The 26,335-nt window shown below is 45.5% G+C and overlaps 1 protein-coding gene across 3 annotated transcripts in view; it reads right to left on the reverse strand.

Moving 5' to 3' along the window:
* The window catches only part of AUTS2 (activator of transcription and developmental regulator AUTS2), a 1,123,105-nt gene that overhangs the window by 309,518 nt on the left and 787,252 nt on the right, over window positions 1–26,335 (reverse strand). For all 3 annotated transcript variants that reach the window (XM_060122925.1, XM_060122924.1, XM_060122923.1), the window contains exon 5: window positions 13,657–13,686. In XM_060122925.1, coding sequence (XP_059978908.1) covers window positions 13,657–13,686 — 30 coding nt within the window. The remainder of the gene's footprint in view (window positions 1–13,656; window positions 13,687–26,335) is intronic.

A 26,335-nucleotide genomic window follows, 5' to 3' on the forward strand; every position in this document is an offset into this window, starting at 1 on the left:
AATAAATTTATTAAAACAAACAAACAAACAACAACAACAAAAAACAAAAAGTCAAATCTGATGTGTCATTTACCTACATAAAAGTACCCAGTGGGCTCCCATCTGGATCAAGTCTAAACTCTTATCTTGCCATACAAGGTCTGTTTATACGGAGCTTTTTATATCAACCTATGTTTATAGTCACATATAGTCCCCCCACCCCCTACCATGAACCTTGCTCCATTATAAGCTTCTCTCCATATACCAAGATGTTCACACCTCTTCGCTTTTTGCAAATAATATCCCCATTTGCCTAGAGTCTGCACCATCCTTGCCACCTAGCAATCATCCACAACCATGTGTTTCAGCAAGATCTAAGTCAAATGCCTCCTCTCCTAGACAGCATGGTTCAGACATCATGCTATTCCTCAGCGTGCACTGGGCTGGGGGGCAGGTTAATAATTCATCAAGGTACCTCACAGCTTTCTCTTCATTTAGACCCTCTATCTCTGAAGGCTTGTTATATCTTTGTCATCTCTCCATTCCTAGTTCCCGGGACAGTGCTTGGCAGTTCCCGGGACAGTACCTCACAGCTTTCTCTTCATTTAGACCCTCTATCTCTGAAGGCTTGTTATATCTTTGTCATCTCTCCATTCCTAGTTCCCGGGACAGTGCTTGGCTCGGCACATGGTGAGGGCTATGAACTATGAGTGAAAGGTGCTATGACTGAGCTTATTCACTTCCAAGCTTTGGAAAATCATTTCAGCAAGGTCGCCTGTTATAGTTTAAGATGTCCCTCACTGGACACAAATTAGGTACTCTGGGATGACCATAATTCCTTTGGACAAGTAAGTTACATTTTGTAGCCTGGATAAGTAGTTTATTAACGGGCGTCTCAGTGACGTCAAAGACTGCTGCATCTCTCACGGGCTGTCTTACACTTGGGCGATAACTCATCATCTACTATATCTAAAGTATTAATGAATTCTGGGCTATTCTGAATACAGGTACACATGAATCCCTCCTCTATAAAATCCTGTGCTCTTCTATAACTTTTAATAGCTTAATTTAGGCAAGATCGACCCAATCCGTGCATGGCACTTAAGACAATTCTATGAAAATCTAGGTAACTATTGTATATAATTGAAAACACGTATTCATATTTCAGAGCCTGTGATCAGTATTAAGTGCTCACTTTGGATGATGGTCAAGGCAGCTTTGGCGGCTGGCAAGAAGGGCCTGTGAGCGCCTGACCCACCTGGTGGGAAGGTCAGGGTGTGCTTCACAGACACGTTGTTCTCTCCCGCCTTTCTGGGCCCTCTTCCCCCTCCATACAGACTTTCTGCCAGAGCAGCACTTTTGGACAACATGGCCCCTGTCTTTCTACCCATAGCTGCTTGATCCAGGCACGAGCACCTGACTTTCAGCTAGGTCAATCCACAGTCCTTTCCAGAGAACCCGTCCCCAGAATGCAACCCAGCCCGACCCAATCAGAATCCTATCCTTGGATTTTAGTAACTGCAGTGGGAGAGGAGACAGTCTCTCTTCCACTGGCTGAAGCCGAAAGGTGCCACGCTCAGGAGGATGGTTCATGAGTTCTACCAGTAGGAGAAACCAAGTCTCACAAACAGTCAACAGTAAAATGGGTTGCGCAGAAAGAAGAGCCAAGACAGGGAGGGTACTTCATCCCCTGCCCTGTGCTGCTGAAGCCCAGCTGCGTAGCTCTGCCCTTCTGATGGTTTGGTTATTTCAGCACTTACTTGTATTCCTGAAAGTCTATACATTTCCCTATTTTTTAGTTTGAATTTAATTTCTGTTATTTGAAACAAAAAAGAATCTTAAAAACAAAACAAAACCCTGCTAACATAAACACAGCCAAAGTTGTTCAATCTTAAGAGCTTTAAAATGAGCCAATGGCTTCATGAAGGCTCTTGTAGGAGTTCTGTGGTAAGTCTCTAAAATGTGGAAATCACGTATTTTATTTAGCTCCAGAAGGTTGATGAATCCTTTATACAATGAATAAATGCTCTGTCATTGATTTGTTGAGTAAACTGCGTTGTTTTTCTCATTGTTTACTCGTCTTAAAGAGGGCCTAACTGCACACCATTAGAGGTTCGGGAAGCGGTTAAGGGTACAGGTGTAACTCCACATAAACAAAGTAAGTAGTCCACACATGCTGCCGCGCTGTCTCTGGGGAACACATTATTCAGAATTATTGCTGTGTTCTAAACAGACCAGCTGAGAGGGATAATCACTTTTCAGTGACTTGATCAGTATTTTTGTTCTTCTCCTTTACTACTTGAGTGATTGGCTCTAGAGCCAGAGGAGAAAATCAGGTCAGTCCCCTGGACCTACTGCCAACTAACAGGGAAGATCCCTGTGTGTGCCTGGGAGCCCAAGGAGGGGAGTGGGGTCAAGGAGCATGATTCTTAGGGCGATAACTTAATTTCAAATTTCTCAATGAGAAAAGCCATGCGTATCTATGGCTCTTCTGCTGCAGCATTTAAAAAATTGCCCTGAGGGTACAAGGTATAACTCATTTTATGTGTGGTTTATTGAATAAGTTCATGAATTTATGACCCCGCCACATATACAGCCAAGGGGAAGAGCAGCTTGGCCAGTCTGTCTGGGAGGGGGGGACATCTCAAGCTCCAAAGAGAGAGGGATGATGGGGCCGGAGACGTGGAGAGAGGTCGTTCTATAGTGGAACAAAAGATAATGTCCACACTTGCAGGCTCGTGTGAACATTCTGGTGTCCAGCACTCAGGACCCACCGATATGGAATTTGTGATGATTCTACTCTGGCTGGCAGAGTGGGCCCTGATCTGCGTCCCACTCATTACTGGGAGACAAGCCTAAACTGTCCTTTTAAGCACACGATTCAACGTAAGCTTATTAAGCCTTTCCAATAAGAATAAGAAAAAGGATGCTAAGCAACATGAAAGAACGAGGCATTTTGCTTACCCTTAACCTAACAAAATCTATGCCTTTCAAGCACCTTAGAAGCACCGTTTGCATGCAAGTAATGTACTAACTGCAAATGGGACTTATTACTTAATTAAAGCTCATCACAGAGCATCTTTTTTGAGCAATATTTTGTTGGATGTTGGAATTGCAACTGAAAGGGATAAAATGCTGTTTGAACATTTCCTTTTATTCCAACATATTACTATTCTCCCTGGCCTCTTCCTGTCAGTCCTCAGGCTTATTAGAATGTGGCACGAGGGAGAGCTCGGTGGTGAGGAGTGTTGCCTTGCAAGCCAGACAACCTGGCTCTGCCACCAACTGATGCAAGACTTTGGGCTCGTTACATAAGCTCCCCGTGACTCAGTTTCCTCATCTGTAAACTGGGGACAACACCAGCACCTACCTATTAGGGCTGTAGTGTGCATTACACAAGTCAATACACGTAAAGCACACATACACACTATTTAAATAGTAGTTATTATTATCTCTATATAGCATGCAACACTAGAAACCTTCTAAAATTTGAAGTCATTGAGGTCTGGATAAAAGGTAAGAATCCCACCTCTGCCACCATTAGGATATTAGGTAATTTATCTCTTTGATCCTCCATTTCCTTCTAAGTAAAAAGGGGTGATCGTGCCTGTATTTTGGTGGGTTGGTGTGAAGACTGTATGAAATAATGTGTACAACGTCCCGGTCAACATTTCTAACTGGGTTTATGAGACTATCAGGCTGCGTGGATGGACGTGGATCCCATCACACGAGGACCCATGCTTCCTTCCTCTCGTCTGATCACAGGCAGACAAGGACAGTAACGATCAGCCCAAGGCTTGGCAGGGCCTGGCGCGTATTACCCTGGGCTCTCCTCAGAGAAGCAGCTGCTGCCAACCTACGCCTGGGGCTGAGGCATCAAGGAGAGGGAACAGGGTGCGGTGGGTACGGTGCTCAGCCCCTGCCTGTACGCACAAGGCAGCCATTCACCTGCCAGCTGGCGATGTCCAGAGACGCACACCTACAGCCTGGCTCCCCATAATTCTTTCCCTGGCTCCCTTCTCAGGGCATGAGGAGAGCAGCCCCTGCTCAGACAGCCTCCCCGCAGCACGTCTGTGCAGGAAGCCGGGGCCCTTGGGCTCCCCGTCAGACTGCCTGCCTGAAGCACATGCTGGAGCCAGGGAACTTGCCTGAGAAGGCAGTAAAATTTTAATGCACTCTGTAGCGTGGTCATGTCATACTCGGTTATGGCAAATAATCCCAGATGCCTGCAGAGGTAAAATGGAGCTGTAATGTGCTTGCCTCCTAACCCGAGCTGACAGCAATGATGTACGACTACCATTAGCGGAAAATATCACTTCAACTAACCCATGATCCAGCTCCGCTCAGGGTCACATTATCCATGAGGAACAAATTACACTCCCAAAGTAAATACAAATTTTCTACACGAAATGGGTACAAAAAAAGGGAAGGGGGTGATCCGTTCCCTTTGCCAGCACACTGCTGAGTGACACAGATGATAAAGGACAGGACAAATCACTGGCTGACAGAGTGCTGTGCTGTAATCAGCTCAGCCGGCACGCACTCCAGCCGATAAACACTATATTCTCCCCTTAGTGGCAAAGACATAATCTTTAACACAGAGACGGCTGCTTCGGGTATCTACCACCATTCGGGCTGCAGGAACACCCCAAACAGCGTTTGCCATCAGACAAGGAAAGGCCCTGTGATCCTGATGGATCCAGAGACCCTCTGCGGGGATGGGAGTCAGTGTCTAGGGGTGCGCAAGAGGGTTCTTGAGGCAGCAAAGAATACGGAGTGAAATCGCGTTGGGGGCGCAGTTCAGGAGCCGCGGTAACACCATGACCCTTCTCCTCTGTGCCGGTCACAGGAAGAAAACAGTCTGGAGAGATCATACGAGATGCAAGAGGCTCTGGACCAGAAGGTCCAGCACTTCCCCACCTGCCTGGGTGACTGGGACAGGACCCTCTTCCTTTCTGGGACTCAGATAATCAACAAAGCAACTGCCAGGTACAGAACTAATACTTACAGGGCACCCACTGAAGTGTCAGACATATACGAGGTGTGGGGTGCTTGCTAGGAGCCAATGACTTAAGAAGGTATTAAGTGTTTACACATAGATAGACACTAAAAGAAGACTGAGTGTCTTGACCAAACGTGGCCCAGGCTTGTCTGCGGGCTGACACAGCCTCCCTGTCATCACTCATGGTGGCCCACAAGCTGACACTGCCACTCACCTGTACGAGTAAAAACATATCCCTTGTAGTTCTTGCCTCCTCACCTTGGACAACTGCTTCCCATGTTAAAAAAAAAAAAATCACATTTCAGAAGAGCTTGTACATCTGAGTTGTCAGTGGACCCAACTTGTATTTATCCAATGTTTATCGAGCAACTGTCACTTTTGGATTTTTAGAAGCTGGTGGGTTTGTGGGTGGATAGGTAGATACAATCCAGGTTTCCCGTAGCACAAGGAGGGCGCAGCACAGACAGGAAGGTGGCGAAGATTCTCAAATGGCACCTCTGGGCATATTCCAACTCATCCTCGTATATAGGGAAAAAGAGCCCAGAGCCTGGAATCTTAAGACACTGTGTATCTCGGCTCCATTACCTCTCAGCTCTGAAGTTTCATTTCCTTTATTTGTAAAATGACATGTGCTTGAGAAGATAAAGTCCTTGAAAGGACCTATCATCGACTTTGGCACATTGCAGATGACGAACAGTGAAGTATCTAGGGATACACGTAGATTCCCACAATAAACAAGCAGGTCATATAAAACAGCACATGTAAAAGTGTTCTGAATAACACAATGTTCTCTACAATGTAAAGTAGTGTTTCATCTTATTATTTCGTTATTATTATTGATCCTAATCGCATTTGTTCCCTGCCACTAACAAATGAGGAACATCTACATTTTTTTTAACCAAGAAATTAGGGAGTTGAAAAATCATTAAGGGTCCCAACGAGGAAAGATGAAGCCCAAACTGAGTGCCCTGGGTACCACAACCACCCATGCCAGGGGTTCCTGGTCAGTCCTTACTTCAAATGCTCCATTTCACTGTCTCAGTAAACATGCATATAATTGGCAGACTATGAACCACACCTGGGGTTGGAACAGCAGTGGAGAAAGCTACTCTGGTTAGTAGGTATACAGCCAGTACTTCTCAACATGACCCTCATGAGAACCAATAGGGAAAAGCTCTAGAAGGAGGCCAATTTGATCTTCCCAGTTGTAACTTTGGGAAAAAAAAAAGAAGAAATAATATTCATGTATTGAATTTGGGGACTTATGAAAGTACAAAGTTTGGCTAATTACGAATGCATTCTAATACAGAGATTTTATTATCTTTATCATACCTAGGTATGGCAAAGTTACAAGGAGTAATCACCCATAATTATATATCACCATCTGGAAGTTGCCAAGGGGGGATTAACTAAGACACTCACACCCACACACAAATACACATGTGCGTGACCAAAAAGAAATTCAGGCATCTTTAATGAGGACAAACATTCTCCAACCCAAATGCAGAGTAAGACAGCCTCTTCTGACAACCAAACAGCGGCCCAGGCCATACTTACTGACAAGCCGCCAGTTAAAGGCATCACCAGTACTAATGCCCCTGCTCAGGACCTCCCTCTCAGGTGGCTCGGGATCCATGGTCCACTTCATGAGGCTGGAAGCCACCCCCTCCACCTAATTCCTCCTTGGCTTTGCGACATTCCCTTCAGCTAAGCCATAAAATCCAAGCCAATGGCTCATTCTAAGGGAAAGCAGCTGATCTTTTCTCTGGGAACGTAGAATCATACATTCAATACTGGACGTTTCCAGAAGAATTCCTTTTATAGGTCAAATAATACTCATTATTAACTCACCAATCAAGTGAGTTCTTGAAACATACTATGTCAACTAGTTCTTCACTAGCTCCCATGCTCTCCTAAATAATGTGGGTAATTGAGGAATAAGATTAAACTAACTGCTCTGCTGCCTGTTGGCAAGTGCATGGTGACAGACCCAACAGAGTCAAGCAACTCTGTCAAGTCCATGTTGGTTCATCAGTAGGTACTTGAAAAAAAAAATAAGTGAGTTGTTGTGAATGACTAAATGAAAGAATCAACAAACAGGTAATGACCTTTGTTTAGACATTAGGCCCATAGTAAGTTTCCTTTAGTTACTTGAAAGAGTCAACACAGATGTGCCTGGACCCGTCCACACTATGTTTATTCACTGTTAGGAATCTGAGAGAGGTGAACGCATGGAGAAATTTTTTATATAATCTTCCTTCTACCTTGGCAAAGAGAAAATATACTCATGTACATTTCCCTCTGGGTCTGCTGTGTTGTTGGGGCCTAGGTAAATAGCTACATAGAAAATGAGGATATCCAAAGCTGCATCATTGACTCCAGCCCCATTTTATAGATGACAAAACTAAGGCTCAGCAACATTAATTTGTTGCTTGGTAATTTGTCCAAGGCCACACACTTGGTTAGTGAGAAAGGATAAACCAGGTCTTCTGAGTGTCCTTCTCCATTACCCACCCATGAGAACAAGGGAACAGCCAGAACCCGTTCCTCTCACTATTCATTCTAAGAAACAAGAGTTTAGCTGAAGATGTTTGACCAATTTCCAATAACTCAAGTATTCATTTTATTGATTTATATTTAATAATCTGAATATTTATATAAATAAATATATGTATATACATACATGAAACCTGTGTCTTTTTCAGGTGTATGACATGGTTGTAATGGACAGATATTCTACATACACATTTAATGTGAGTGAAGCAATTTTTGGTTTGGCATGAAAACGCTACGATAGGACAAAGAGAAGAACTTAATGAGAGGGTTTAAAATAATATGCAGTAGAAATTAAATCCAAGGATGGTAGCAATAGGAATTTTTGGTGGATAGGATGGAATTAAGCCCACTGGAAACATGGTGATGTTGGAAGGACAATAAAGTGTCATTTTGACCCAGACCTAATCTTGGAGGTCGAGTGGATGGGCACCATGGGATTCAGACATCCAAAACAGCCCTTGAAACTCAGCCAAGAACTGCAGAAATTTCCCAATAAGGTGGGAAATTCATAAATGGCTTAGAAGTGTCTTATGAGAAAATAAAACTATAAAAGAAATTTGTTGGGAGCCCAGAAGATAAATCCTGGGATTGATATGAGGGGCACTCAGGTGTGAGTACCAGTTTTCTGAAGTTGTTTCACTTATCCCCTCCACTGGGAGATGAGTATCCAAAAAAGGAAACGCAAATTTTGCAAAACAATGAACATTACTGAACATTAGGGACATAAAGACCAGAACTTGGGTCCCTACTCTTCTCCTGGGCAATGCTTGTACGCTTTGCTGCTATGAAACTGGAAGGGAGGAGAAAATTCCTTTCTCTATCTGCAGTGTAGGACAGCATCTCTAAGCTGTCTCCTGATCAGAGCATGTCCTGTTTCAAAACCAAGGATGCGGGTTCTGCAAGCAACAACGAAGGCCTTCTGAGTTTGTGGAATGTTGCTGAGGGTGCATAATTTTTACCAAGTGTGAAACGTGGCCGATCGAGGGATGGGACTCTTCCACTATAAGCACAAGCCGCATGCCCTGTCTTTAGTTTGACAACTCAGCAGTTTCTCAGTCCTTCAGGAGCCAAGTTAGGCATGTGGTTTGTGTTGAATTAGGAACACAAGCCTCTGTTGGTTTTTCTGCTGCTTTTCTTAGAAACTGCCCCCTTCTCACACAAGTGAATACAAAATGATCAAACACAACAAAGTTAGCTTGAATTAAAAAATTAGAATGCATCAGAAAGTGTTTGCATGTTAAGGGAGAGGGAGCTGACGTGGGAACTCTGTGGTTCTGCATCTGCAGTTAGCCAGCGTCCCAGCAGGTTGTCCTGGGTACTGGTGAGCAAGACACGGGGACCAAGCAACCTCCTCCAGGTGGTCATTCCAATCATTAAAAGCCCAGAGACAGGAAACTGCAATCAGGAGTAGTGTTAAAATCTTCATGAGGGGGGCTTCCCTGGTGGCGCAGTGGTTGGGGGTCCGCCTGCTGATGCAGGGAACGTGGGTTCGTGCCCCGGTCCGGGAGGATCCCACATGCCGCGGAGCGGCTGGGCCCGTGAGCCATGGCCGCTGAGCCTGCACGTCCGGAGCCTGTGCTCTGCGACGGGAGAGGCCACGGCGGTGGGAGGCCCGCATACCGAAAAAAAAAAAAATCATGAGGAACAGGAGAACGGCTCATATCTATGAAGAGGTTGTGTGTGTGTGTGTACTGCATGCAGTATACACCACACATCTACAAACATAAGCACGTGGGGTGCGCGAACACACACGACGCCTCTATAGCTTTCAGGACTTTCTCTTGGGCTGTCAAAATGTCAGAAGCATTAAACAGAGGAAAGTAAATGCTTCTCTTTGACATCTGTAAAAAGGTAGTAGTGCTCAAAACCAGTTGTATAAAAATTATCAGGAAGCTTTTAAAAAAATACAGGTGCTGTGGCCCCCACCCCAGATAGACTGCATCAGACCCTCTCTCCTGTGCTGGGTATCTGGGAACTGACAGTGTTTGGCTTGTGGGACGAGGGCTGTACAACCCACTTCATCACCATCTGATCCCTCCAGGCCGGCATGCTTGCTCTCGACTCCAGGTTGCGCCCAAAGGAAAGCCTGGTGTTTGGGGTAAGGAATTTAAAAAAATCATCGTTTGGGGACCCTTCCAAATTTCACAACACTTCCGTTCAGCTTGTGTCAGGAAGAAGTGCCCTAGGGGATGAAGGCCCCGGGTTCCAGTGGAAAAAAAAATCACACCTCTTATCCTCTGGCAGGTTTTCTGGCAAATCCTGAGCTTTTGGAAGAGAAAGATAGCCTCCCTCCTTCCCCAAGCGATTCTCCCTCCCTGCGCTCCAAGGAAAACTAGTGAAAGTTAACATTTCAGAGCACTTACTACGGACCAGGCACTGAGCCAATTTCATTATTACAAAACTCTAGGTGGAGCTGTTGTTACCCCCATTTGGCAGATGAGAGAACCAAGGCTTGTCCATGGCTCCAGGACAGTAAGGGACCGTCAGAAACAAGCCCAGGCCATCAGACTCGGAGGCCCAAGTGCTTGACCACTGGCCACTACACCTTCCAACCAGCTCTGTCACGTGGCCCACAAAATACACAGGGAGCGGGTAAATGGAAAGAGAATTATTTTTCATCTCCACATTGATTTCATAACCAAATGGGGGGTGTTTCTTAGCACAATAGGCTGCTGCCAGTGGTAGAGAAAGAGAGGAAACAAGAGAAAATAGAGGCCAAATATGTGGAAATATGCGTGTTGCCTCTTTGTTCTCATGATACCAATTCATTTCCAGTGGGGGATTGGAATAATTGCTTAACTTGGGTGATTAAGGTGTCAAGTGCTGCCTCTTTTCTTTGCACTAACTGCAAAGACGAACAGTCCCACATCTAAGACGCAGTGTTTCCAGCCTTCTCTAATCTTCCACCCAATTTGTACAAAAGTCCTCCAGGTCCGCTGACATTAACGTGAGATGTATTCACGTGGCTGTGAGGGGAGGGTAAGGGATGTTTGCCCAGTGTCTCATCAAGCCTCTTCCATGTATAAGAATGCCTCCTGCACTTATGGAAAGCTCTGCTTTTCTAGCCGCTTTCGCAGTCCCTTCCATGTTAATTAGTAAGGGTATCATTTTATAAATTACAGCTTCGTATCAGAGGAAAGCAGATTTTATCCTAATTCAGTCAGCTGTGTGAAATACAGTACCCTAACTTTAGACCGCCAGTTCTGCAGATCCCTACAGAGTAAGAGAATGACAGGTCTTCCTGAGAGAAATCCCAGCGGGTCCTTGCAAGTCTCACTTTTGCCTCTGACAGCATCCCTGGCGGGGTTGCTGAAGGCATCCCAGGACACGGAGTGGCATCTTTTCCACCACTAGCAATTCAGATTTGAATGCGAATCTTCCAAGCAGCACATGAAAGCAGCCCAGCTTAGTCTGGGGCTCTGAGGGGGGCCCAGGCAAGAGGCTCCGGCACAGGGGAGGCTGACAGGGGCCCAGGCTCCGGCTCGGAGGAGAAGTCTGGGAGGGTAGTGTTAAAGTCGATGATAAACACCAGACAATCTCAGTCCAAAAGGGGAAGCCTGACAGTCTTAACTGTAACAGGGCCAAGCAGGCACGACTGCAATTACAGAGTCTTGACTGTTCCTGCCGGGAGCCCTCTGGAGGAGAGCCGGGTGGCAGGGCAGGGACAGATGATGTGAGTGCCGCTGTGAAGCAGCTCCCGAGTAAGAGGAAGAGGACCTGCAGGGCCACCACAGTCCACAGGAAAAGCGACTGGGGTGTCCGAGGCAGGAAATGTACACATGTCAGAGGACCGCTCCCAACGGCCCTCTGTGCCCCGTCATCACCCCTCCCGCGGACTTGCCTATGGACATCTTATTCTCCTTTGTTGTCCTGAAATCACCCCGAACTCAGAGCCGTGGGTGCTGGCTACCTTCCCACTGCCCATTCCTCTGGGCCGACACTTCGCTGCTTCCCACACTCAGAGGCGAAAACCTGGACGGCAAAGACTCGGGGACTCAGATCCCAGCAAACAACTAGTTGTGGTGCTCTCAGGATGCAGGAAACACCTTGGCCCCCAGACACCTCTGAAAAGCACAGGCGGCGCTGATAGTTCTCGACATTACCAGAGTTAGCGATCATCTAGACAGGGGCTGCTAGACACCTGAAGAGAGTCTGAGGCAATGGACTGGGACTCGGTCCAGGCATCAGGACTCGTACAGCTCCCGGGGCATTTGCAAGCGCAGTCTAGGTTGACACTGCTGATCAGCACACCTAGGTGGAACGCAAAACTGAACGTCCTTGCCGCCTTCTGCCACTGCTGGAGACGGTGACACTTCCTGAAGTCACACTGCCTTTTAAGGAAGGAAGGTCTGCTCGGCTGTGAAACCTCGAGGAAGCCTCGTCCCCTTGGAGAAGTACCACTCACTTGGAAAGGGAGATCAACGATCACCTGGAAAAGATCTCCAGCAGTGGCCGGAAGTACCAGTCCCTCCCCGGATGCCTGCGACGCCTGATGGAACGAGATGGCCTGCCCTGTGGGAGGTGGCCCGGACGGCTCCGGGGGCCAGCGAGCTCGCTTGAATGCTGGGCCCCTACGTGCCTCTGGCACCCACGACCCACTGGCTGCCTGAGGCACTGGGGGACCGACTTCCAAGGAGCAGGACTCCTGGGGGCTGGAGAAAGGAAGCTCCTACTTGTCAGTTAAACAAAAGAATAATCCACAGCCCCCTTTCCAGTGTGTACGTTCACTGTCATCCAACAGCCCATTACCATGTCACAGCGCAGCGCACCCTTCCGTAGGTCACTTTGTTTAAAATGACATGGATAATGCACATGTCAGCAAGCTGACAGTCCTGGCCGTCCTTCAGAGATAAAAACCTCAAGGCGAGAGCCTGCTCTTATCTCGGGGACATGCATTGGTCTATCATCCAAGTCAGGCAGAACATGATTTCTCCAGAGAGCACTTTTTTCATTTCCTGATTTTAAGGAAATCAAATAAGCACCATTTGTCTTCATCTGAATATGCTTGACCTGCTCAAATGATGATGTCTCGCATTTTATAACGGGCTACATATGCTGAATTCAAATTAACGACAGCACAGAACAAGAGCCTTTAGATCTCTCTTGGAGGCTGGCAGCAGAGAAGGAGGGAGAATTCTAGGCTTGACGGAAAGATCCTACCAAATACTAACCACAGGATTCTGAGTCAAATCCGCCAGCACGTAGGAGGTGAGAGTCAGAGAACAGGGCTCAGGAAAGCCAGCTGTGCGGGACAGATCCAGAAGCTGGGGACGGGAGGACTGGTACCTCCCTCTTGGTGCCAAGCAATACAGAAACCACGGTATTCAGGTAACTCTTTTCAAAATACATACAGTGGGAATAAAATTGGAAAGAAATTTGGTTGGGGGGTTGGGACAGCTAGAAAGAAAGACCAAACAAACAATCCCTTTGCCTCAGGCAGCAGAATGTTCACTTTACCAGGTTGTGATCCTATCTTCCGGAAGCCCCCAAATCGAGCTCCTTTTCTTGATCCGTGTCGAACTGGATACAAAGAGGCTGGTGGCCATCAGCCTTGAAACAGAGCATGTACCTGCTGGAAGGAGTGCCCTCCCCCCGACCACCCACCTGGACGAGGAGAGAGTGGTTCCCACCTGACAGCCCCGGCCCACCTCTCCCCGCATGAAGACACTCCTAGAAACAAACGATTAACATTTCTATCAAGAAGACCAATATGTACAGAAAAGCAGGAAGAAGCATATGGGTCAGTAAAAGACATGCAGGAACAACATTATAAATGCATACATACTAGCAGGTTTAATGTTCCAATCAAGGATAAAACAAGAAAAATCAGATGGCCATTAAAATAAACAATTTCCTCTTTTAAAAGCTTCTGTAAAGTGAAAACATAGTGTCACATATACGCAACATTAAAGGGCTTACTTTTAAAAAGTGGGGCTCACAAATTCAATGTTATTTCTTATCACAGGCAATGTCACTGTGTGAATAAAGCCTGTCTCTGCAGAAGAGAGGTGCTGCCAACATGCAGCTGGTATCCCCCGCCCTAAGGCTGTGAGAGGGAGACATGGTGTTCATGGTGCTTGTGTACTATGCCCACAGTGGGGAGATGAAGAGGGGCTTACCTTCTCTTCCTGGTCACTATCGCTGTCACACTGAAAAGGAAGACAGGAGAAGAAGCATTAGTGCAAAAATCGAGTATGTTTTTGCTATTGCTACAGAAAATAAAAAAAGCAAGACAAGTAAAGGAAATAGGAAACATTGTCTGAGCTAAAAAGTTTCTTCAGCTCAAGTGCTGTAAACAGAAACAGAAGCAAAATGCCGAGAAGTTGTTCTGTTGAATTCATCTGATGCCGGTGCTCCGTGGCTCGTTCTGTGGTCAGTTGGTCACACCAGTGAGCACACCCTGCTGCACGGTGGAGCCAACTGGGCCATGAGATTAAGGTAAATCAAGATTATTCAATGGGATTCAGAGCGAAATCAATTTCTTAATGGAGATGTTCTACCTTCAGCTAATGTGAACGGAACGCTCTCTCTCTCCTGGTGCTTTTCTAGAGGAAAAGAGGTAAACCTTTGGGCACTTCATTCTCTCATCTGGGCTTTGAAAGAAACAGAACACGTTCAGCAAGGCTCACCACTTGTGATCGCCCAGAGAAAAGAGGGAATATTCTCTATTAAAAACATGTCAAGAACAAGAGGTCAGGGTAACAAATCAATGATATGGGCAAAAAAGAAAAAAAAAGTTTTAGGGCAGGAGACTCACACCGTATCTAACAGATTCCAAATTCCAACTGTTGACTTCGGTTTCAGAAGACCAGAGAATGATAGTTAACTCAAAGCTTTGGGTTCCTCATTAGAAGGAAAGGAAGAAAAAAAGAACACAAATTTTATTAAAAACCAAGAGTGTTTTGTTATCTAATATTTGATTTTTTTTTTCTTTTTTAGGTCCTCTCTCTACTCTTCCCAGTTTTGTATCTTTGGGCCAAGTATGTCCACCCAGCGAAGCTTATTTCCTTATTTTTCAAAGAAAATAATGATGTTGGGTGAGATTGTCATTAAGATGACAAATTAATTTCTCCAATAATACGTGTTGAAAGCTTAAGCCTTATGACAGGCTATAATGAAAATGGAATCAAAGATTCTGCTCTCATGGAATTAACAGACTTAATATTAGTTAATCGAGTTTAATAGACTGAGACCTAAATGATTTCAACAGAGAAGCAAGTTCTGTAATAATAACTAGTATTTGTGAGTGCTTACTGTGTGCTATATGCCATGCTGAGCATTTTACCTCCATTATTTTATGTAGTCTTCCACAGATCCTAGAAAGTGAGTCTTACCATCCCCACTTCAGAAGTGAGACAACTGAAGCACAGACAGATGACGTAACTTGCGGGAGTTACGAGAGTACGCAGCAATCGCAAAACTAAACTTGAACTCAAACCAAATGTGAGTCTGCAGCTTGCCGCCTTCACCATCACAGGACACTTCCTCTTGAGGATGAAGTTTAAACTCCTTCAAGTGGCATTCAAGGCTCCGGGCAGATAGCCCCCAAACCACTTTTCACACCGCCTGTTTCCAGTATTTGATTTTTAAAAAGCGGGTGTGTTCTGTCAGAGTAAACACTCAGCATGTGAATACATCCATTCGTTCACGCAGCAGCCCTTGATGAGCGCCGCAAGCTGCTCAGACATTCAGTCAAGACACAGCACTGGTCCCTGAGCAGCTTTCAGTTTCACAGTCGAGGTACCCAGTGTGACGTGATCAGAGATATACCTACTCCGTGAGGATGAATCTTCCGTGGGGTGGAGGAGAGATGGTGTGCCGTGGGGAAGGGCCCAGGTCACGGGGAGGCCGGGTTGGCAACCCTTACAGTGTCTAGACCAGCGCGGTGCATGGCTTGAGAAAGGGCAGAACAGATGGCAGAGCAGCTCTGAGGGGAGAACCAACAGGGCTTGATAATACATGGATGTGGGAAGCAAGTAGGAGGGACGAGTTTACGACGATGCCAAGGTTTTTTAGCGTGGCCACCTGGACAAGGGAGCTGATGTAGCTATGAACAGAAACAGGAAATAAATGTGCTCATACGGCAGCCACTGCTGGCTCCACACCCACAGCCATTCACAACCCCCTTCTCCCTAGTCTGTACCTTCTCCTGACATTTCGAGATTGAAAAAGCCAGATATTCTCTCTTTCCCAGCTTTCCTTGCAGCTAAGGGTGGCCGTAAGACCCACTTTTGGGACTTGAGGAAATGTCTGCTGAAGGTTCTGGAAAACCCCTTTCTCCTCAAAAAAAGGGAGAAAAGCAGGAAGCACTGCCTCTTTCCTCTGAACATCACTGCATGAGGATGTGATGTCCAGATCTGTGGCAGCCATCTTGCAAAAATGAAGCCAAAGGCTGAAGTACAAAAACAAGGGAAGAAAAATCCTGGCACAAGTGAGACACGTGAACCAACCTCAGAGCAGCCTGCCTCCCGACTTTTTCGTTCAGACAACAATAAGTCACCTTATTGTTTAAACCACCATTAGGGTGTTTTCAGTGCAAAGTAACAAAACCCCCATCCAAATGGACATCTTGCTGTATTAAGATTCAATTTGGGGGCTACTTCTTTCCAGCCTAAGCTGTCTGTACAATCAGCATCAGGAACTCACACAGCAACCTTGTGGCCTGGAGAGCTGTAACATTTTCTGCTCTTCCCACTGGTTCCTCAATACCACGGGTTTATCAGAGGTTTGGTGACAGTGCTTTAACCACTGCATTGTCTTCAACCAGGCTCCCAACCTCGGATCGTCTTAACTCACTTTCTTCTGCCTGATGAGCGATTGCTCTGTTACAATAAGTCAGGCCAGCTGAGAAGGAAAATGGGTGAGATGAAGACCTTGAAGGCCTCCAACAGCAGACGGATGAAGAGCAGCCGTTCTCCTGACTGTGTAGTTTCTCCATTGCCTTGAATTAACTTGAGGTTCCCAAGTTCCGGCACATTTTCAAGAGTGACAAAGCATGAATCAGGAGGGGTGTGCAAGAGAAAAGAGGATGTTGCCAGGCAGGCTCATCTCCCCAGATGTTCACAGCCCGCCTTGTGCGGTACTCAATGGCAGCTGAAGGCCGAGGCAGAGGATTTGCCCGCACCCCCAAGGACTGGTGTGCAGGGGCTAGAAGGAGTGGGGAGGACAGCAGGGGCAAAGAATCACCACTGTCCGCGCCCCTCCCCCCACCCTAACAGCGGGATGTCCCTGGGAATGGTTATTTCTATCAAAGTGTCGAGCTTCCTGCTTTCCAACAGTCCAGTTCTAATTTCAAGGTCCACTTAATTCTGCATCAAGTAATTACTGATATACCCAGAAGCACCTTGTCTCCAGAGTTAAGCATATGGTGAAGAACTGAGACCTACTGGTACCCATTATGGAAGCAGCACGGATGCCAAGCCGATTAAAAATGCTCAGGCTCCCCACACAACATGCCGGGTGAGTGACAGCCCCTCGACAAGGCCAGTCACAGAGTCTGCCAAAACAGTCTGTGCTGCGCTGGGGCCCACATGGCGCGCTGAGAAAACAGTTCCATTTCTGGTATTAAATTCCCATACTGACCCGAGGACTTTGCCGTGAGCTCAGCAGGAACGCACCATCCAATTTACAGCTCCGCTCTCTGGAGCCTCGAGTGCCAGCCCCTGGCAGAGACGAATGATGGTCAACCCCTCCAGCTCATAAATTATGCAAAGGCAATAAAGGCACTCAGCAAACAGCGTCCAACGTTTGCCTAGCCTGGCTCCTAACACGCTCTGCAAAAGCCAGAAGCTCGACACATACAAGAGGTCTATTCCACTCATAAAGGGGGTTTGTTGACAACCCCAGACGGAAAGCGAGCCACAGTCCTAAGGAGTCTTTCTGCTTCGCTGGCAGAGGTTTACGGGCCTGCTTTATGAAAAAGGGAGGCTGTTTTATAGAGTCGGTGTGGGTAAAATTCATGGTCTCAAATTCACATTTAATACACTGTACGGCTTTCACACCCTAAGTTCAATACGTTGTGGATTTCTGGCCAAATGATTCTTGGTCTTGAAAGGTTAAAAGAAGAAGTGTCTGCTCCTCACTCCCTAGATACCCACTCCAATTTATGAGAGTTCACATACAGCCACCTCCTGAGTCAGGTTTATGTTCTGCATGAGGCCCGGAAATGGAAAAGGCATGTCAAATGCAGAAACGGGGTCCCAGCTGATTTGACTATTTTAAGCATTTTGACATCGGGGTCCTGTATTGGTTTATTAGCAAACAGGTTGCACGCTAACGACCGGCTTGACATGACAGAGTACTCTCCAGGACTAGATTTCAAAGCCCTTTGTGAACAGCTGAAAATATTTTCCTCCATTTTAAAAGCCGGACAGGGAAGAATTCTCGATCACTCAGCCTTCACACAAAGACATGACCCCCAACCCACCAAAGACAAGAGAGGGAAAGAGGAGGCATGAAATCCAAGCCACATGCCTCGTATGCAGAATCAGAAAGAGACCAGCTCCTAACCTGAGTACCTCCGGTCATTCCAACCCATCACACTTAACTTCCTCTCCACCTCCTCTTCCCTCTAGTTTCCCAAATTAGAACCAAACCTTTGGAGGTAACTTCTTCCTTTCCCAGACAAGCCCCACCTCTTAAACTGTGCAAATAACCAACCAACCCCCTCCCCAATATCTTCTCCTTTTGAAAATTAATACGTACGTATTAAATAGATTTTAAAAAAATCACCCATCAGCCTACCATCTACAAATAAACACTGTTAACACATTTGTATAATTCATTCCTGTCTTTCCTCCATTCTCTACATCCTTCCCTCACAAATGTTAAGAAATGAAAATAAAGTCCTAGTATTTGGTAACCTGCTTTGTTTTTACCTAATATGTCAAATATTTTAGTTGAGTGAGTAATATTTGCCAGTAGCATCACATTTTTTAAAAGGCTGCACTGTAATCCACTGTCATGGATTGTAAATAACTGGTAAAAAAATTCCCTAGTGCTGGAAACTTGGAATGTTTCCATTGAACATGCTGGAATTTTTCCCTTGTACACATTCACCAATATTGCTCTTTCCTAGTATCTGTTCACATCCCTTCCTTTTCTGCATATTCTTTAATGTCATTGTTTCCCTAGAGTTGCATTTGCAGGTCTATCGTTTCTATATGATTTCCACGGGAGTCCTTAAAGAGTCCCTTGGTTCCAGCTACCATGTATATGTTGAGACTAAAAAAAATGTCTATGCCTACCATTTGCCAGCTATGTGACTTTGAGAAAGTTATTTAAACTCTCTGAGTTTCAGTTTACTTATCTGTAAAGTGTGGGTAATAATGGCATTTCCCTCCTAAGGAGATGAGAATAAAATGAGTTAATACATGTAAACAACTTAGACATAGACAATTAATGTTAACCAGCACTAACAGATGTTTTTGTTTGCTATACCCGCTTCCTGAAGCCCTATAAACACCTCAGGCTCAAGTATCCATCTAAATCCAGACGCACCATCTTCTACTCACCCCACACCTGCCCCCTCCCGTGCTGTTCCTGGTAATGACGTCACCATGCAATCACTCAACTGCCCGAGTGAAGAGTCTTGTCAGCCTCCTTGATTCCGTTCTTCAGCAGATCTATCTTTCTCTCTCACCCCACATTACTGATTCAACTTTCTAAATCCTCTCCATCTTCATGGCCATGGCCGCTGCTTTAGTTCAGGTTTTTATTTTATCATTACAAGAGGCTAATGACTGCTTTCCGGGGCCTATAGTCTCTTTCGTTTCTAATCCAAGTCCTTACTGACTGGAGTGGATTTCCTAAATTCCAATTTGATCATGACACTTCCCATGGCCGAGAGGGCAATGAAAACTCTTCACGCTGTTTCCAACTCTCCCACTCCCCACTGCTCCTCCAACACAGTGCTTCTCAGACTTTCTTTGGAGAAGGACCGTTTGTTTTTGTTCTAATTTCCAATACGTTTTAGACCAATACTTTGTAAGGTATAATAAAAAATAAATTGCTAGAAAAATGAAAAAGCAAAGACACGTAAAAATATGTTACTGTTAGATTTAAGAGATACAAAATTATTCTACTGAATTGCTATAAAAGTTCCCAAATGCTTACTCTCAAGTGCTATACTAACCTCACAGTGGATTAGTTACAAACAGCTCACAGACTGGCCTTGGTCTGCATCCACTCTTTGAGTGGTATCACCCTAACACATCCCTTGCTCCAGTCACACCCCAGCACACTCGGTCACACCCTCTGGCCCTTCCATCTTTGCACTTAACAATGCCCTCTGCCTGGAATTCTATTCTTCCAAGTTTCTACCTAAAAACTTGTAATTTACCTTTAAAAACAGAGTTTCCTCTGAATCTTCCAATACTCTTCCTAGAATTTAAGGATTCTTAGAGGGCTTCCCTGGTGGCGCAGTGGTTGGGAATTCACCTGTCAATGCAGGGGACACAGGTTCGAACCCTGGTGCAGGAAGATCCCACATGCCGAGGAGCAACTAAACCCGTGTGCCACCACTACTGAGCCTGCGCTCTAGAGCCTGTGAGCCACAACTACTGAAGCCCGTGAGCCACAACTACTGAAGCCCGTGTGCCTAGAGCCTGTGCTCCGCAACGAGAGAGGCAACCGCAATGAGAGGCCCGTGCATTGCAAAGAAGAGTAGCCCCTGCTCGCCCCAACTAGAGAAAGCCTGCACGTAGCAACCAAGACCCAATGCAGCCAAAAAATAAAAAGGAATTCTTAGAATTCCAGTACTCTTCTTAGAATTAACCGCTTCTGTCTCCATCCCTTACAAAACTGTATTTTCACTGTTGGCCACAACAGTCTCCCCTGCTACAGCGTGCGCTCTGTGTAGGTAAAGGGCAGTGCCTGTTCATCTTTCTCCAGGCCTCGAGATACAGCAGATGCTCAATCATATTGACAGATCCCTCTCACTCATCTTAAGAATTCCTGATTTCATGCAGCATAAGCAAACTATGATTTAAAAGACAAGTAATTCCAAAGAAAGAAGGCACAGGAAACACTAACTGCTTAATACAATGGGATGTATGTCTGAACACAATGGGCAGACCTAAAATTATTTGCAGAACCAAAGGAGTTGGGGCCCAGAAGAAAATATCTTCCATTAAAAGGTCCAGACAAGACATAATTAGGATTTTATTGTACTTCTTCAAAAGCAAACATTTCTCATTTCCATTTGGGAATCTCAACATCTGTGTTTTAAGGCTCCGATACGTATAGAAATAAGCTAAGGTCTGTGACACCTCTCTGCCTCACTGGGAATGAGGGAACGAGATGGAATTCCAGGGACCTTGTGATGGAATGCATTCTTAAGCAGAAAGTGGCAATCATTGAATATATCACACACAATGACATTGAGGAGGGCACTGCTCCCTATTCTGCTCAATGGACCTTGCTGGAACAGTTATTTCGTATCTCAAATCCATTTATCATTGCCACCAAAGATGTCAGGGCTGAACACCACGGCTGAACAAAGTTATTTTATTCTTCTTTCTGCCTAAAGGAAATGAGAGGAAAATGAGGGAGAACCCCAACTTGTAAACTATAGCACCTAACATCAAGTACAATTTCACTTTGCCAGTGACAAAATGAATCGATTCCCCTTTGGGGCAGGCGGTTTCCCTAAGATGGTAAAGACATCCCTCATCACCTGAAAGCAATTTCAGAAGAAGCCACCTGCAGAAAACATGACACTTACTTTCTTATTTAAAGAAGTGAGGTAGCAGCATGGTGACTAAAAACATGTACACCACCATCTTCCCATCTGCCCAGTTCCTTGTACATACAAAAACCGGGCAGTATTTTGTACCACATATGGCAACTCTGATGCTGTCTGTCTTTTATCACTCCACAAAGCCCTCCTTTCACATTTTTTTTAAAAATTAATTTATTTTTTATTTTTGGCTGCATTGGGTCTTCATTGCTGCACAAGGGCTTTCTCTAGTTGCAGTGAGCGGGGGCTACTCTTCGTTGCGGTGTGTGGGTTTCTCTTGTTGTGGAGCACGGGCTCTAGGCGAGCAGGCTTCAGTAGTTGTGACTCGCGGGCTCTAGAGCGCAGGCTCAGTAGTTGTGGTGCACAGGCTTAGTTGCTCCACGACATGTGGGCTCTTCCCAGACCAGGGCTCGAACCTGTGTCCCCTGCGTTGGCAGGCAGATTCTTAACCACTGCGCCACCAGAGAAGTCCCTCACATTGTTTACGTTGTTCTCATACTGGCTTTGGACTGTAAGTGAAATTTAAAGCTATTGGGGCCCTAGAAATAAAAAGAATATTTTAACTCTGAAAATGGTTTGGGTTTTCTCACTGTAAAATGATGTCATTGGTTCCTCTTCCCCTGTATTTCCACAATAACTACGTCTTATCAAATAAAATAGCTCAAAAAAAAAATGAAAGTAGGGGACTTCCCTAGCGGTCCAGTGGTTAAGACTTCGCCTTCCAATGCAGGGGGTGCGGGTTCGATCCCTGGTCGGGGAGCTAAGATCCCACATGCCTCATGGCCAAAAATACAAAACATAAAACAGAAGCAATATTGTAACAAATTCAATAAAGACTTTAAAAATGGTCCACATCAAAAAACTCTTTAGGGCTTCCCTGGTGGCGCAGTGGTTGGGAATCTGCCTGCCAATGCAGGGGACATGGGTTCGAGCCCTGGTCTGGGAAGATTCCACATGCTGCGGAGCAACTGGGCCCGTGAGCCACAACTACTGAGCCTGCGCGTCTGGAGCCTATACTCCGCAACGCGAGAGGCCGCGACAGTGAGAGGCCTGTGCACCGCGATGAAGAGTGGCCCCCACTCGCCGTAACTGGAGAAGGCCCTCGCACAGAAACGAAGACCCAACACAGCCAAAAATAAATAAATAAATTTATTTAAAAAAAAAAAAAAACTCTTTAAAAAAAAAAAAAGAAAAGAAAGCCTAATCAAAAGATGTGTGTTCCCAACAATAGTTAAAAAAGATAAGAATAAAACTTCTGACAGTCGCAAAATGAGCACATTTGAAAATAATATAAGATCTATAATATTATTAAGGTCAGTCTTCAGCTGTTCGGGAGGTAAAATGGAGAACAAACTTTCAGAAGCTTCTGGAATTTTGTGCTGGTAACCTTATCATTCCTATATGGGGACTCCTCAGGATCTGGCATCTTTTCAAGTTCTCAGCTTGAACTGGCCAGAGTTCAAACAGCCATTGTGATCTGAGGGGGCTAAGAGAAAACTTATTTTCCCTCCAGGGCCTCTCAAATGATCACACATTTTCTCTCAGTAAATAATTTTAAACTGACTACTGTGTGCCAGGCTCATTCTGAGCACTGATTAGAAGCGCGAATATCCTGCCAGAAATCCAGTCGTCCAGCCTGAAGTACTCCAGCTCACAAATTAATTTTCAATATTGTTTTCCTTTTTGTCACCTGGAAATCCAGGTATAGTAAAAAAACAATTTATATGCAGTAAATTTCCACTTAGCTAATTAAAATACTGTGAGGTTTATGGAAATAGGGGAAGAAATGGATATTTCGCAAACTTCTGAAGTGTTCAGCACTTTTTTTTTCCTTAGAAGAAAGGAAGTCACATTTTGCCAGGTATAAACATACATGAACTCCAAAGATGAAATGTACTTAAAACCCAGAGCTCTCAAGCCTCAGTGATTGCCAAGATGAGACAAATGAGTTTCTTATCCGAAGGTAAAACAGACAGTCTAGGGCCCAGTGATTTGTAAACCATCTCTTTTAAGCTTAAGCAACAGATCCTTTGCCTCTCTGTCATTGATTTACTGATTCTAAGTCATCAATAGCATTAATCCATACCTGCCTGGGGACCTGTTACAAATGACTTTGAAGATGGTGTGAAGGAAGAGTTTATTATGAGACCACAGAGTTATTACCAGGGAGACCTTCTCTGTTATCTTCTTTGGCAGGATTCTATTTGTGACCCCCTGTAATGCTGCAATTTTCCCTTTCTAGATCATAGCTGCTTGTTCCTTTGGGTGGGGCCTGAGCCCCCTAGGTTTGCTTCCACTAAAGCTTGGTTCTCTTCAGAGTCCTGTGTGAGCTAATAAAACCCAAATTTGCTGAGGAGGAAAAAGGAAAAGCATGTTATGGGTTAAAATAATACAAGAGTCTATTTTTTCCACTGTGTTGTGATCCACAGAAATCATCCTGAGCCTTTTCCCTTTCTTCTCTGCCTGGGAAGCCAATTGCTTTGATTGCAGTGATATGAGCTAGCTAAAATGACTTGCCCTTGCTTGTGAGGCAAATGGAACATGCTAATAGAACTTATCGCATTACCCGATGCAAAAGTGCCATAGCTCATTACTTTAAGATAAAAGGATATCATTGCAGACGGCAAGCAGAATTGACTTTCTGAGGCCCGACGTGATGATGATTTAATCAACTGCTCTCTTTCACTTCTCATCTCTGCGCCTGTCGGTTTCACAGGTGCCGTTAAATGAGACACTCAGAAAGTGAGCGGAGGGAAAGAAATTGCTGTCATTACTTTTCAAGAAAGGAGGTATGCAAATTTTCGACAGAAAGATTGCGTTCATAATGGGTCTGGTAAAATACAAGGATCATGCTTGACAGGTGAGGGCACGCCATTTGTATGTCCTTAAAGCGGAGCAACCTTCCTCATTTAGAAATGTGCTCGGTAAGAGAAACGACAAACGAGAGGCCTGGCGGGGCCAGGGGAGCGGCGGGGTGGGACCACACAGGGTTGGCTGGCACTGGTCTGAGCTCTAGGAAGGGGGAGGGTGCTTAAGTCTTAGGGAAGCCAGAGCCAGATGAGCTAATAACAAAGCCCGGTTGCTCTTCGTCTGAACCAAAATGCCAACAAGCTCTTGAAAAGACCACCTTACTCTCCTTCATCTGTGACTGTGGAGCCAACTGGCCTGGGTTCAAATCCTGCCTCTACCACCTGTGATTTGTCTGTAGGACTCTGGACAAACAAGCTGCCTTTCTGCGCCTCAGTTTCATTAGCTATCAAATGGGGCTATTGATAGCATCAACCTCATGAGGTTGTTGAGAGCATTCACTGCATTAATAAACATATAGTAATAATATATATAATAAATATATAGGTAGTACACATAAAAGGGATTACAACAGTGCCCGACACATAGGAAGAGCTCAAGAGGTGTTAGAGATCATTTGTTCATTCATTATTCAACAAAGAGTGAGGTTCTAATTTAAAAAAAATTTTTTAAGAGTATGTGTGCTACCTGGTGGCGTAGTGGTTCAGAATCTGCTTGCCAATGCAGAGGACAGGGGTTTGAGCCCCGGTCTGGGAAGATCCCACATGCCGCAGAGCACCTAAGCCCATGCGCCACAACTACTGAGACTGAGCTTTAGAGCTTGCGAGCCACAACTACTGAGCCTGCCTGCCACAACTACTGAAGCCCACGCGCCTAGAGCCTGTGCTCCACAGCAAGAGAAGACACAGCAATGAGAAGCCCCGTGCACCAAAACGAAGGGTAGCCCCACTCACTGCAACTAGAGAAAGCCCGTGCGCAGCAACGAAGACCCAACGCAGCCAAAAATAAATGAATGAATAAATAAATAAATTTATTAAAAAAAAAAGAGTATGTGTGTCAGGTGCTGGAAATCTAACTGGCTCTAGTTTAGACAGAATATAATCCTCCACTGATTTCACATATATGTCTTGTTCCCTGGCAGATGGTGAGTTCCTCAGAGAGTAGGTGTCCTAGGAATCATCACAGGGCTTAGTGCAGTTTTAAGGATACTAAAAGATGCTCAACAACGATTTGATGATTTATGGACTCCCTCCCTCCCTCCTTCAACGCATTCCACATATCAGATACTTCCTGTGGAGCTCCAGCCCTCAGAGGAAGCTCCTCTCAGCAGTAGGAAATGTCTGTCTTTCACTGGGAGCCTCAGGCGATCGCCATGTGCCCCAGCCAGGGGAAGGACTGGTGCAGCCACTCTGCAAGGACAGCCTGGCTTGAATCACCTTCAGGAAGGCAGAATAAATCTGAACAGATTAGATGATCAGGGTGGTAGGAACAGAGGTGTTTTTTCATCCACTGCACCTTCAGTAGGTAATTGTTCTATTTTCTCCAAAACGCCAAGTAAAAGCATCTTTCTTAAAGTGCTTGTGACTCCAAGTTCTTTTTCCCTAGGTTATGAAGCTGCCGCAAACCATTCTTCCTTCAAGCCCCTAAGGTTGTGAGGCGCTGAATGTAAACTCCCGCTTTCCATGCTAAGTGGTGCCTACCCGATTCAACTCCCTGCCAAACGGACAATGTCCTCCTCTGGCAAAAAAATTTAAAATGAGGGAAAAAGAGGCGAAGCCACAACAGCAGAGCAGCTCTGAGCTGCCGATTCCGGAAAAGCCTGGTTCCTATCTCTGCCGCATAGCTCTTTCTGGGGAGGGATTCTCACTGGGCACTATCTCAAAGCATTTTCCCCTAAAAATGCCAACCCACAGCTATCAGTCATTAAAAAAGGATGTCCCAACAGCAGCCCTGGAAGGGAAGTATGATGACCCCTCCATTTTCAAGATGAGAAGTGAAGGCTTCCAAGGGCAGAGGTAGTACTGGAACCCAGTTCTGTCCTCCAAAGTTCATGTTGCCAGCAAGTATCTTCCTGACTGATGGCTTGGCAGAGGGTAAGTAGAGGCAAGCTGAAACTAAAGAGGTTTCGATGACGTAAGCAACAGTGAATGCAGCCCACCAGCCACGTTGCCACTCTCCCTGAGATGGCTCTCCCTTAAGAGCAGGACCTGGCACAGAACCCGCACATAGCACGTGCTTATTAAATCTCACGC

This window comes from Lagenorhynchus albirostris, chromosome 15 (assembly GCF_949774975.1).
Source record: "Lagenorhynchus albirostris chromosome 15, mLagAlb1.1, whole genome shotgun sequence".
NCBI classification, from domain to species: domain Eukaryota; kingdom Metazoa; phylum Chordata; class Mammalia; order Artiodactyla; family Delphinidae; genus Lagenorhynchus; species Lagenorhynchus albirostris.